This window comes from Tiliqua scincoides, chromosome 2, assembly GCF_035046505.1.
Source record: "Tiliqua scincoides isolate rTilSci1 chromosome 2, rTilSci1.hap2, whole genome shotgun sequence".
NCBI lineage: Eukaryota > Metazoa > Chordata > Lepidosauria > Squamata > Scincidae > Tiliqua > Tiliqua scincoides.
In genome coordinates this window covers 47918755-47931846 of record NC_089822.1, presented here as the reverse complement: position 1 = coordinate 47931846, position 13092 = coordinate 47918755, and the positions used below count along the sequence as shown (strand labels likewise).

The window sequence follows — 13092 nt, the reverse complement described above, 5'->3', positions numbered from 1 at the left end:
GTTGCATGTGGGTTTCCTTCCCTGCTTTCTGGATATCACTACCTCTAACTACAATATCTAAATTGGCAGCTAAAGATGGTGCCCTGCCTCCAAAGCTTAATTTGAAAACCCATGTCAAACCCTTTTTTCCCCCCCAAATTGTCATTAGGAGGCAAAGTGTCAAACATAGCTTGCTAATTTGGAAATTACAGCAAGCTGTGGTTTTGAAAGCCTGAAAGGACTACACTCGTCAGAGGGCAGGAAAGGCAAAAGAAGAGGGAATGTGCAAGTCCACAGAAATGCTCCCTGTGGCCAACCATGCCTTGGCACCGTTTCCATTGGACTTCATTGGTCAGAAAGCAGTTAAGGAAGTCCTACAGAATGTCTGTCCTGTAAGATATAAGTATGGTGTGGTCAGTTTCAGAGTTGAAAAACCTAAACCTTTTTTCACACCTTCCCTACTTGCTAGCAAAACATGTCTGGAAACTAGCATGTTTAGTTTATTTAGACAAAGTAAAGTTTACAAAAACATATCGCTTAGTACAATGGTTGATGTGGCTTATAAGCATTTTTTTAAAACCCTTTGATCTAAATGGAAGTTTTCGTTTTGGGGGAAAAAAAGCAAAACTGTTGCCTCAAACTTTCCACTAGCAGTGGTTCTAAAATTCAGGTGCCGTAACATTTCACAGATGAGAAACTTAGTTACTTTTTAGATGGGGTACAATTTTTAAAAAGATATTTGTACTCCTCTCTTTCACTAACCTGAATCTTTTCAAATTCAGGTAACAAGCATGTTCATGGAAATGACATATCAGCGTCTACAGGTACCTCCAATTTCTGATTGCCTGTATTCCCTTTATGTAGATGATTATGGTTAAATATGGCAGCATTTTTGTTTGTTTTTTGTTTTGGTGATTGAGCGTGTCATTGCTTTCATGCCAGTATCAGTGATCTTATCAAGAGCAGTAGGAGTTAGTTAGTGTTAGTGAAGTTGTTAGTGTAGGAGAGCTTTGCATTCGAGATTTTGAGTCACAGGTGCATTCTGTTCTTTTTAGGAAGTATTCAGTGTTGATGCTTTAATTGGTCACCACTGCTCTTTGCAATCATTTATGTGCTATTGCAGTGCACATAAATTATGACAGTTAACTGTAACTGTTACAGCTCTCTGTATTGGTCCTTTTGCACACTTCGTATGTTATGTTAATTAACCATTAATCATTGGCTACTTTCCACCCTTATTCACAGAACTTCAAAGGTTGAAGCTTTAGTAGAATTTACCACAGAACATTGAACAGATAGGAACATTCTGGATATGATCCTGTGAGCCTCTTTGCTTTGTAGATAATATTGTGTTTGTATTTGGTTTGAAGATCACCTGGTTATCTTCAACATATGAGTTCATAATATAAGAAGGTTAGTCATGATCCCTCCTTTGGGTTACTGAAATCAGGCTGGTTGCAACCTATGCTTATCTATGTAAACCTAATGAAACAAGTTTTGTCTTGGGATTTTTTTTAAGCAACGAAGCTTTCTTCTAATTGAAAAACTAAACGCTGCAATTTCTAGAGAAGTATGGCAGGGGATCAGTCTGTGTTTTGCATGTGTCCCGTCCCCCCCAGAATGCCTAAAGGTCCTTGCAGTGCAACTGGAGGGGCAGGGGAGATGAATTTGAAGTATAAACTTAAACTGAATTTTAAGTATGCATTTTTGAATTCTTCCATTCAGTCTAAATGAAAATGTAATATACTGTATATCTGAAGTTGTTAGTCTTTCTCAGACTGTGTTAAATAGTGGCTTTAAACAGTGGTTCCCAAACTGTGGGTCAGGACTCACTGGTGGGTCATGACCTGATTTTTGGTGGGATGTCAAAGGCAGTGGCGTAGCTAGCGAGGGGCGGGGGGTGGTCTGCCCCAGGTACCAGCCGGGGGGTGGGGCACCACAAATGCCCCAACATCGCTAACATAATGGAGGTTAGGAATAATCCCATCATGTCATATACCATTAGATGCGGATTTTCCAGCAAAATGCAGTGCAAAAACCAAGGTAAAATATCTCCTTTCCATCAAAAGATATGGCCAAAAATCCAGAAAGAAAAAAAATACATGGAGCCCTATGGAAAGTGAAACAGTCATATCACAAATTTACTCATGAGTAGGCAAACTTGCCTTAGTCCATCGGAAAGGGCAGGCTGAGAGGAATCTAAGGACACCAGAATGGTTCCTATCCAATGAAAGCAGCCCCCTAAAAGCACCCAAGAAGGAAGTCCCCCCTCCAAGCAGGCAAATGTATTGAGCCCTATGGAAAGTGAAAGTAAGCCACATGGTGAGTTTACTCGTGAGTAAGCAAATGTGCCTTGGCTCCTGGTCAAGTCAGGCAAAGGGGAATGTAAGGCTAGCTGCATGGTCCTGATCTCAGCAAATGCTCCAGAAGGCAACACCCCCCCCCCCCAAAAGAATAAAACAGAGGCTTCAGCTGGTAAGGTGGGCACTGGGGAGGGCTGAAAATCTCACTGATTTTTTGTGGGGGGGGTGTTATTTTAGGCAGGCTACAGAGAAAATTCACTTGGTGAAACAGCTGGCTTCCCCTTATTTAATTATCTGTTTTTTAAATTTAAGTATAATTTTATTTTGCCTGATGATGTCACTTCCAGCCATGACATCACTTCCAGTGGGTTCTGGACAGATTGTCATTCTAAAAAGTGTGCCCCAGTGTTAAAAGTTTGAGAACCACTCCCTTAACTCAAAACAGGCCAATGAGACATCGGGGGGGGGTGGACCCCCTCGTGACCAAAATTCTGGAAATCATGACTTTTAGGAATAATACCATCATATTATATACCATTTGGTGCAGAATTTCATCCGTTGCTTGTGGAGAAATATTCACTGCATTTATTTTCTGACCATTATTATTATTAATTTCATGTCATGACTATTACTTTTTCTGTCACACCTACCTCACAGGGTTGTTGTGAGGACAAAATAAGGGGAGGAACCATGTATACCACCCTGAGTTGCTTAGAGGAAGGATGGTATAAAAATGTGAATCAATCAATTAATAATATAATAATTAACTAATTGATTAATAATATAATTAATAATTATGATAAATAATTACAGAACTATTTAATTATGTTATATGGGGTGACAAAAATGTATGGGCCCCGGGTGTCAAATGAACTATACGCCTCTGGCCAAGGGTAATGAAAAGATCAGATAACTAATTGCCTCAAACTCGGAAGCAATTCAAAAATCAGATATTGTAACTGCTAATTATTCTGCAAGGAGCTGAGCTCCTACAGTTTGTAAGCATGTGTAAATACAGGTGTGTGCCACTTTGCGACATTCTGGCTTACACCGGGATTGCGTAACTGATGACCATGCATGGTCCCATGGTCATCAGAGGCGCATACCCCAACCCTCCAAAAGTGAGGGGAGCTCTGCTCCCCTCACTCCCGGGGATTGTCTGAGCCTCCCAGAGGCAGCGCGTGTCTTCGTGCTGCCTCTGGGAAGCTCAGAAAACCCTCCTGAGGGTTCCTTGCGGTGGGACAGGATTGCATCAAGCCCCACTTGACAACAGGGATTGCAGTCCCGATCCCAGTCATTAAGTGGCGCACGACTGTATAGGAAGTTAAATGTTTGTGGATCTTTCTTTCTGGTTATCATTACTTAAATAAATAAAATATGATTTTTTACTATCTCCCTTTTAAAAATCTGGTAAACCTAGGTGAGTCCCAATAGTGTTGTTTTAAAAAAAATGGATCCTAGTGCTAATAAATTGGGAACTACTGGTTTAGAAGATGAATCTTTTGAATGTCCAAGTATCTCTCACCATGGCTAAATTGTCAGACTGCCTTAGTTAGATTGGTTTGTGTGTTGAATTTCCCCTGGTTTGTTAACAAATGTGGCATCTTGGAGCAGTTGGCTATGCACCTCTATTGTCTGTAATGCATTTGTTTTAATAGCAAATAGCCAGATGTTTATAGCTTTTTCCCTGTGTAGGCTTGCTGGTAGAAAAAAACTAAGGGAAAATATCCCTTCCAAGTCAGGAGAGTGGATGTCCAAGGGGGATGGGTTGCATATGTTACAATGTCTCATATTTTGTGTACCGCCTGAAGGCCAACAATTGAATGTCTGTGCTGGAATTGCCCCAAGCATAGAATTTGTTGGAGTTGATGCAACTCCGTCTGCTGTCCAGAGGGGGCAGGATGCTGTCCAGAAGGGGTCAAGCTATGACCCAGTGACTCTGACCTTTCTACCTGTTCTCTCTGTGATCCTTGTGGGGTGTGGCCCTAAGCCTTTATCCTTCCCTTCTCCTCTGAGCACTGCCTCTTGTCCTCTGCCCACTGACCTGCTAAGATGCGCACATCAGGGCTCTGATGCCCAGGCCATCTTGAGCACAAGGCATGCAGGGTGAGGCAGCTCTAGGACCTTGCTATCTCTCAGTATTAGCTGAACCTCTGATCCTAATCAGATGCTGTAAATATACACTCAATGGAACTGTAAGTAAATAACTTCTTTTTTGCAACTTTAACAAGTCATTGCCTCTTTGTCTTTTTTATTGATTAGCAGTCAGCCAGGTTAGGGAGGTTCCCTGGGGTAATACCCAAAGGGGGGGGGGTCTGCTGCTTAAGCTACTCTGCTTCCCCCCCAAAGAGGGAAACTATTTTTAATTTCCTCCAACAGAATTGAAGGAAATACAGCACTTCAGCTCTTCTCTAAAGAGTGGTCTGGCGTTCTTGTTGATTTTATATTCTTGGCAACCGGCTGCATATTTTCAAAGTTTGGAGCTTTGCAAGGGTTCCCAGAACATCTCTTGGAATAATTTGTGCACTTCCTTGTTGTAGGCATGGAATGTTGTCCTAATAGCATGCTCTGTCACTGGTGGTTGGCGTACAGAGGAAATGTCTTAAGGAATCCTGTTATTAGTTGATGGTTTGGCTTTGAGATTTAATGTTCACACAGTAACAACTCCCAAGAAAAGTACAGGTTTTGTTAGAGTACATACCTCTAACAATGTTTGACTGTGTCCAGTGAGTTAATGAGAGCTTATTGGTCAACTCTAGACCACAAGTATAGATTGCAGCACTTGCTGTGGCTTTCAGTAGCTCATGGATTCATGGATCAACACACTTACGTACCAGATTTGGTGATTCCTATATAATCCCTAGATTGCAAAAGCAGATGCTTTGTGTCCTAGCTGGCCATCTTCCAGTTCAGGGAAATGCAAAGATACATCTGTTGCCTTTAATGGTTCCGACCCTCATGAGATCAGATAATTGGAATGTCGTTCAGTATGAATAGTTAGCATCTATGCATACATGTGTCCTGTAGTACTTTTGGGCTTGTCAGTCTTGTTCAGCACTAGTATCATGTAGTAGTTAAAAGTGTGAGTGAGAGAGTAACCTGATGTAGCAAACCTCAGTCCTGGACTCAATTGGAGTTTTAGCAACCAACTTACTGTCCCCTCCACTCTGCTTTTCATCTGCATTTGGCGTACCTTGTGTGGGTATAAGGATTTAAGAGAAAATCCATATGACACATTTTGAACACTTAAAATGTGCTATATAAAAGCTGAGTATTAGCTTGATTTTGTTTCCTAAGTAAATTCAGGCATTTTGTATCTGACACTTTCAACTTTTTTTTGGTAAGCTTTTGTATACCTTACTAAGATATGAAATTAAAAAAAAAATTAGTTGAATTTCTGTTGCAGAAATAGAGTAATTGGAGTAAAAAAGTAGAGTAAAAATGTACTACCCCCTTCTGCTTATGTGGAAAGGAATTTGGTAGCTTTGTCCATATATTCAGCAGGAGTTGCACATGAAGACTTGGCAAAAGGGTAATGTCCCTTAAGTACCCAATATTTAAGAGCAGAAATAAGGAATTGTCTCCCTTTAGTAATATAGTGGACAAATATTGGCCACAGTTGCATTGATTTTTCATAACTTCCTTCACATTTGCAAAACCGTTGCCTCACTGTACTTCCCTTTAGTACTGGAGGAACTAATAGTACCTGTTAAACCTTTTTTTTGTTAGAACTCAGTGGAAAGTTGCATGAACATAAGAACAGGGTGCAGGTCTCTTGTTATCTGGTGTGCTCCCTGGGGCATTTGGTGGGCCGCTGTGAGATACAGGAAGCTGGACTAGATGTGCCTATGGCCTGATCCAGCAGTTCCTATGTTCTTACATATGCAGAAGTGCCATTTATGTGCACCAGCTCCACCATGTGAGGGCTCTATGTAGCCATTGTGAATTCAGCTATCACAGCGGTGCTTCTGTTTTCCTTTTTCAAAACCCACTGCATTCACTGAAAACATGTTAGCCATATATGAAGCTGCTATTGTGGAACCACTACATCTCACAAACAGCATATCCAAGTTGGTTTGTCCCTCTACCCCCCCTTTTTTTTGAAGTAGAAATTTCTGCTAAATTAGATCATCCAGTTTACATTTTCCCAGGAGTTTGTATGTGTGACCAACCATGTTGCCCCTTTCTTCTTCAGCAACAAGTCACAAATCAAAGGGGAAGGTAACAATGTTGCAACAAAGGAGGGATTCACCATGGGGCAAAGCGTAATGAGGGTCTATATCAGGGGTGCCCAAACCCCGGCCCTGGGGCCACTTGCGGCCCTCTAAGCTTCTCTATGCGGCCCTCAGGAAGCCCCCGGTCTCCAATGAGCCTCTGGCCCTCCAGAGATTTGTTGGAACCCGCACTGGCCCGACGCAACTGCTCGCAGCGTGAGGGCAACTGTTTGACCTCTCACATGAGCTGTGGGGTGAGGACTCCCTCCACTTCTTGCTGTTTCACGTCTGTGATGCAGCAGCGGCAGCAAAGGAAAGGCCAGCCTTGCTTTGTGCAGGGCCTTTTATAGGCCTTGAGCTATTGCAAGACCTTCATTCATTCATATACGTTCGTCTGTAATATATTAATTTATGTAAACTTATGTAAATTTATTCAAATTTTAAATGTAAATTAATTCTTTTTTCCCCCGGCCCCTGACACAGTGTCAGAGAGCTGATGTAGCCCTCCTGCCTAAAACTTTGGACACCCCTGGTCTATATGTATAAAACTGTTTTACAAGTCTGGTGTTCTTTATGGACAGTTCCATAGTAGCATTGAGATATTCAAACCAGGCTTGTTATGGTTCAGTTTCCATTTGGATCAATGAGGCATGGAAACAATGCTGCACCCTTTTCAATGCCACTTTGTTGTTAAAGTGTTCTAATTTAGACTTGTCTCCCACATGTTATAGTAAAACATGTTATAGTGGTTGAAGCACTTTAAAATATAGATTCTTATTAATTAAGGAATAAGCTTTATTCTATACTCAGGATATGATAAATATTTACATAAAGGTGTCCGTGAATGTCATTCATATTGATCTAGCATTCCTTTTCTTTCTTCAAAGATCTAGAAGCAATCAATTTGTTGTCCTCTTTTCATTTAACAATTTTAAATGTGACTTAAGGGAGGTTGCTTTTTTATGCATCTTTTTAGACTGCACTGGCCCACCTGGAGTCTCTTGCAATTGATGTTGAGCAAGCACATCCACCAGCTAGTAAAGAGAGCATAGACTGCCTTCCACAAATCATTATAACAGAAGAACACAATGGTAAGAATGAACGAATTATCACTCATTCACTGTTCTTGTCCAAGTGTGATATCAAAATCATGTGATGGTCTGATGATGTCCTGTGTTTTGCAACCTTTATTTATATACCACATATGAATCTAATCTGTCAGTAATTAGAACTAAGGGCCAACTTCAGCAGCTTTAGTTTTGACTTTTCTTATTGTGTCTCCTTCCTTATTAAGATATTCTGACTTTAAAATTGCATGTCAATACATACTTTGTTTTCCTAAGCTGTAGGTCAGGAGCAGTGCTGTGCCATCTGCTGCAGCGAGTACATCAAAGAAGAAATTGCAACTGAGCTTCCTTGTCACCACTTCTTTCATAAGCCTTGCATAACACTTTGGCTACAAAAGGTGTGTAGGTCAATGTTACATGTTTAACCATAGTTTCATGGTTATGCCCAGTCCATATTTACCTCTGTGTGTTCAGTACCAACCAGATTATTTATACAGGTCCAGCCTATTTATATACAGATTTTTTATACACGGATTTGACTCAACACGAATGGCCCCTGCAAATGAGAGAGAATGTGCTGATCCCCTAGAGAAGGGCAAAAATGCTAAAATCAGTTTTAAAAACTGAACAGTCCTTTAACAACAGCCTCCTTAATGAGAGAGAGAGAAAGGGCAGCAGGCTAACAATCCATCAATCCTCTCTCCTGCAGACCCCTCCCTTCCCCCAGCAAAAAGGTGATCATTTTGGATTGGTGAAGGGAGGGGCTGAGTGAAATGCTGATGGATTGTCTTCTTAATGACTCTTGTCTTAGAGTCAAAAGGTCAGCAAGGCTGTTTTTCAATCACTGGAGCAAAGAAACTATTTTTAAATTGGTTTGCTATAGTGCGTTTTTTTTAATCCACTTGAGTGCTTGGAAAGGAACCCACTTAGTCTCAACCTGTACTTCATTCTTTTGCAGTTTCTGAATTTGCTAGATATGTAATTGTTCACCGTGTTTTAAGAGCATTACCTGCAACAGAGCTTCAGTGGTGAACTTTTGAAGTTGTTTTAAGAGAACTGTAAAAATTCTGGCTCCTTTCAGTTGGTGGTTGGTAGAATCATCTCAGCTGAGCTACAGTCATGGTTTCAAAGATGATGATTAACTCACAGAATTGCATGCTTTTTCTTCTCTCCTTCCATTCCCATTATGTATGACTTCCTTCTGTGTTTCCTGTTAGCACTGTACATAATATAAGCCTAAATTGGCAGTCCACTTTTGTTCTCCAAACCAGAATTGAAAACCAGGATTTGAAGTGGGTTTCTACTTTGGAGAACAAGTACTAACTGAAGCCATTGCTGCATACTCCGGTTAACACTAAACAGGAAATGGAAACTGAATGCAAGAATGGGAGAGTGTATGCAATCCTGTGACTTGTTTCTAATTCTCCACATCATGGTTATTCATCATTACTGAAAAAATACCATATTTTTATGGTACCATAAATGAAAAATTGCAGTTTATTTTCTAAAAAAACTGATATGGACATAGTTTTCCAGTGACAAATACATCTGTGTCCACACTAAAATTAAAACTTTAAAAAAGAAATTTCTTTGTAGTAGTAGGCCCCGAGAAAGAGATTCTAGTGGCCTAAAATCTTGTGTAAGACACTCAAGTATAAGAGCACCTTCAAAAAATTATAATTCCTAGTGTTCTTTGGGGGAAACCAAAGATGTAGTCATTAAGATGTGCCCCAACAGTAATCCTTACTAGTGGCAATCTGCTAATCTTTTAGGCTGCAATCCTAACCACACTTTCCTGAGAGTAAGCTCCATTGAACAAAATAGGACTTATTTCTGAGTAGACCTGGTACTATGGTTAGGATTGTGCCCTCAGTTTATGATCTTTTAGTTTTGCATCTAATTCTATACTTGAACAAAACAAATTCATCTATTGAGTCTAATTGGCTATTGCTAATATTACAAGTTCCTGAGTTCAAATATTTGAATTTAATATTTTTAAAATTTATTTTATAATATCTGACTTGTGCATAGGGCTTCCAATAGTCTTGCACCCACCTTTCTGATCAGAACCAACTGTTCATTTGCAGTAGTGTAGCAGCATTAAGCAATCCTAGATCATTATAGTCCAGGCTCACATTTGAATTTAATTTTATAATACTTTGCCTGATGACCCCAGTAATTGTGGTATGTGCTGTCATGCATCAAATAAGATCTGCTAAATCTTTGGTGAATGAGGTCAGAGATGTGTGGTATTTCTGTGTATTGCATTAGAGACAATGGTGCTATCTGCAATTTACACCACCTTTTTTAACAAGTTAGTAGAGGCTAGTGTTTAAAAATCTGCAGAAAAGTGCCAAAGCAATTCACATCAAACTGACCTGGGCAGCAATCTATTACACTGACCACTACGAAGGCATCACACTGGTATGCTTTTAGAATTGGTGGCTTATCTGGTTGACAAGTAGCCACTCTGAGCAACTGATATGCTGTTGTCTTCTGGAGCATCTTGATTTGGGTTACTGTGGTGCTGAGTTAGAGCATTGTAATATAGAATTGGAAGGCCCAGGCAGCAATGACACTGGAAAGAATGCATTTATATACAGTATTTTTACCCCACCTCTTTCCCCAAAGAGACCCAAGGCGACTTACAAAAAACCAATGCAAAAATACAAAAAATGAAATCACAATTAAGACAGAAATCATACCCTAAAACAATTAAGAACATCTTAAAACAGCAATAAAACATCAGTGCAATAAAACATAAGAGCATCAGCAACCAACTTATAAAAACCCAAAAAGTAGACAGTAAAGTAGACAATTTATTCAGGTAAAGATGATAGAATCTTGTGGATTCAAGATATTTCTTTTTAACAAGACACTTAACCCACACTTTGTTGTAATACAGGGAGCTAAGAGGCAAGGGCTGAGCCTAAAAAGTACCACTTTACAAAGCAAAATTATGTATTAAAAGACCTTTGAAATACTAAGCCCTCTGTGTCTATTAACACAGGACAAGTCTATACTGAAATTAAATTATGTGTATTTAACTGTGGGGGTTCTTTGAAACAAATGCTTGAAAAGTACTCATAGCAGTTGTTCTGGGACCATATCTCAGTGATAGAACCCCTGCTTTGCATGCAGAAGGCTCAGGAACAATCCCTGGCATCTACAGGTAGGGCAGAGAAATGTTCCTATGAATCCCCGAAGAACTGTTGCCAGTCAGTGTTAACAATGCTCAACCAAATGGACCAGTAATCTGATTCTGTATAGGACAGCTTTCCGTGAGGTATTAGAATTGCGAAACCTAACCTCCCTTAAACCACTACTGCTTATTAACACGCAAGGTCTTGATGACATGAGAAGTGAGGTGTCGGACATCTTCACTAGTTCAGTAAATAAGCTCTGATTCAGTGTACCATATTTTTTCCAGTGCAGACAGAGCTCTGACTCGCTCCGTGTGTGTAACAAGCCCCCTATATTGGGCTGTTAATTTAGTAAAACAGGCCTCACAGTGCACGGCCTCAAGCATGCAAAATGCTGCAGCCATATAGCAAGTTTAGCAGGCCTTCAATATCTGCAGGTGATGTTCTAGGACCCCCTGCAGATACCAAATGCCAGATAATTGAATAATTGGGGGGGGGCAACACCTGGGAGCTGTGCATGGCCCTTTTGAGGTTGCATATGACCTCTCTGTACCTCTTAGGACCTCCAAGATGTGACCGGAAGCCACTTTTGGTCACATCCAAGAGGTCCTCTGAGGCCCTCCAGCTTCTGTTACTGTGGTAGTAACTCATCTGGCATCATAGAGCAGTGTTTCTCAAACTGTGGGTCAGGACCCACTAGGTGGGTCATGAGCCAATTTCAGGTGGGTCCCCATTTTAAATATTTTAATCTATTAGACTTGATGCTACCATAGTATGTGACTGCTGGAGAAATGTTTGGAGAACATTTGGAGAAATGTTACAGACCTGTAATTTTAATAAGCTACATGTATATTCTTTTAACAATGATAGGCAATGGGACTTGCTCCTGGGTAAATGTGGGTAGGATTGCAGCCTGGGATTGTTAAAAATTGTCCTGCTTGATGATGTCACTTCTGGTCATGACCTCACTTCCAGTAGGTCTTGACAGTCTCATTCTAAAAAGTGGGTGCAAAATGTGTGAGAACCACTGTCATAGAGTATTCGGGATTGCTGGCAAATTTCCTGCAGAAAATAACATACGTATTTGTTGCCTAGTCATAAGAATCATCTGTACAAAATCTTGGATAATATCACAGTAATGTATGCGGTTCATTTTTTAAAATAAAGCACATTTTTGCCATTTTACATCATTAAGTTTCCACTTTTTTCTCTCAGATAGTTTCCAGTTTGCTCATGCCAGAGAAATCTCTCTGAAGTTGACATGGCCATGTGGAAGTAAATAATGTGAAGATTGCAGTCTCTGTTAACATAATTAGCTGCCTTAGTTCATTCATCATCCCCCTTCATGTAGTTTTTCTGTCTGAATTTGTTGGAAGCATTTACCTGTTGGCATTTTGTGGTTCTGCACCTGCTTTGCAATTAACCAGTAGTATTTTCCTGTCTTCTAGTCAGGAACATGTCCTGTTTGCCGCCACGTGCTTGTGCCTGTGCTTCCAGAGACTACCACTCCCACAGTCACTTTCCTACCCGATCATGATTCCACTTCTTCAGTCCATGGTACTTCAGGAACTCAATAAAATGAACCCCTGAAAAGAACTTGGTCCATCAGATGTTACTGTAAATTTCTCCTGTTTGATTACAATGTGAAATTGGTTTATATGTAAGTATATATATATATAAAAAAAACTGCACACACACACACACACACACTCTAAAGTATATATATTAGTTTAGAAAGAGAATGTATGAGCTTTCTAAACGGTTTAGGTTTACAGCGAAGTTAGAATTATCAAACTGAAAGGTGTAAAAAGATTGCACTAGTTTTCTGCAGTACGATGTCATTGTTAACTAATGTCTAATGCTTATATTGAATTTGTCTGAAGGAATGATTATTAATGTGGCACTTCTGTTCAAGTTAATGCAACTGCAGTGCAGTTGGAACTTACAAAAGTCATGTGTATAACCTGTTTTACATTAGATAATATTTGAGGCTTGGGTTCTTTTCTTTTGTTTAAAAAAAATAGTGCCACTTAATTACTTTGTATATAGCTCTTTCATATTTGCATCAAATGTGAAGACATTCTGTGATCACAGTAGTCAGATACTTTGGTTTCACTGGAAATAAATTGCATAATCAACCAACCTGCTGTGATTTCATTATAAACTTTCTGCACAAAATATATCTGTACCCAGAACTGATGCTGCTATTGCACTGGGCTACTTTTTGTAGCTCAAAAGACTATCTAATTTGACTTGCCTATTGTTCGAAGAACTGAAGGATCAGCAACAGAGCTTCAGATAGCCTAGAGGAGCTAATTGACTGAACCCTTTCCAGAGGTGAGCCATTCAAGAGTGCACTGGCGTCGCTAGAGGGTGCGGGGAGTGC

At 40.1% G+C, this 13092-nt stretch overlaps 1 protein-coding gene across 1 annotated transcript in view; it reads left to right on the top strand.

The window, feature by feature from the left end:
- PJA2 (praja ring finger ubiquitin ligase 2) overlaps positions 1-12848 on the top strand; it is a 42313-nt gene extending 29465 nt beyond the window's left edge. The window contains exons 7-9 of the mRNA XM_066614728.1: positions 7473-7587; positions 7840-7961; positions 12155-12848. Coding sequence (XP_066470825.1) covers positions 7473-7587; positions 7840-7961; positions 12155-12283 — 366 coding nt within the window. The 3' untranslated portion in view covers positions 12284-12848. The remainder of the gene's footprint in view (positions 1-7472; positions 7588-7839; positions 7962-12154) is intronic.
- Positions 12849-13092: the final 244 nt, after the last annotated feature.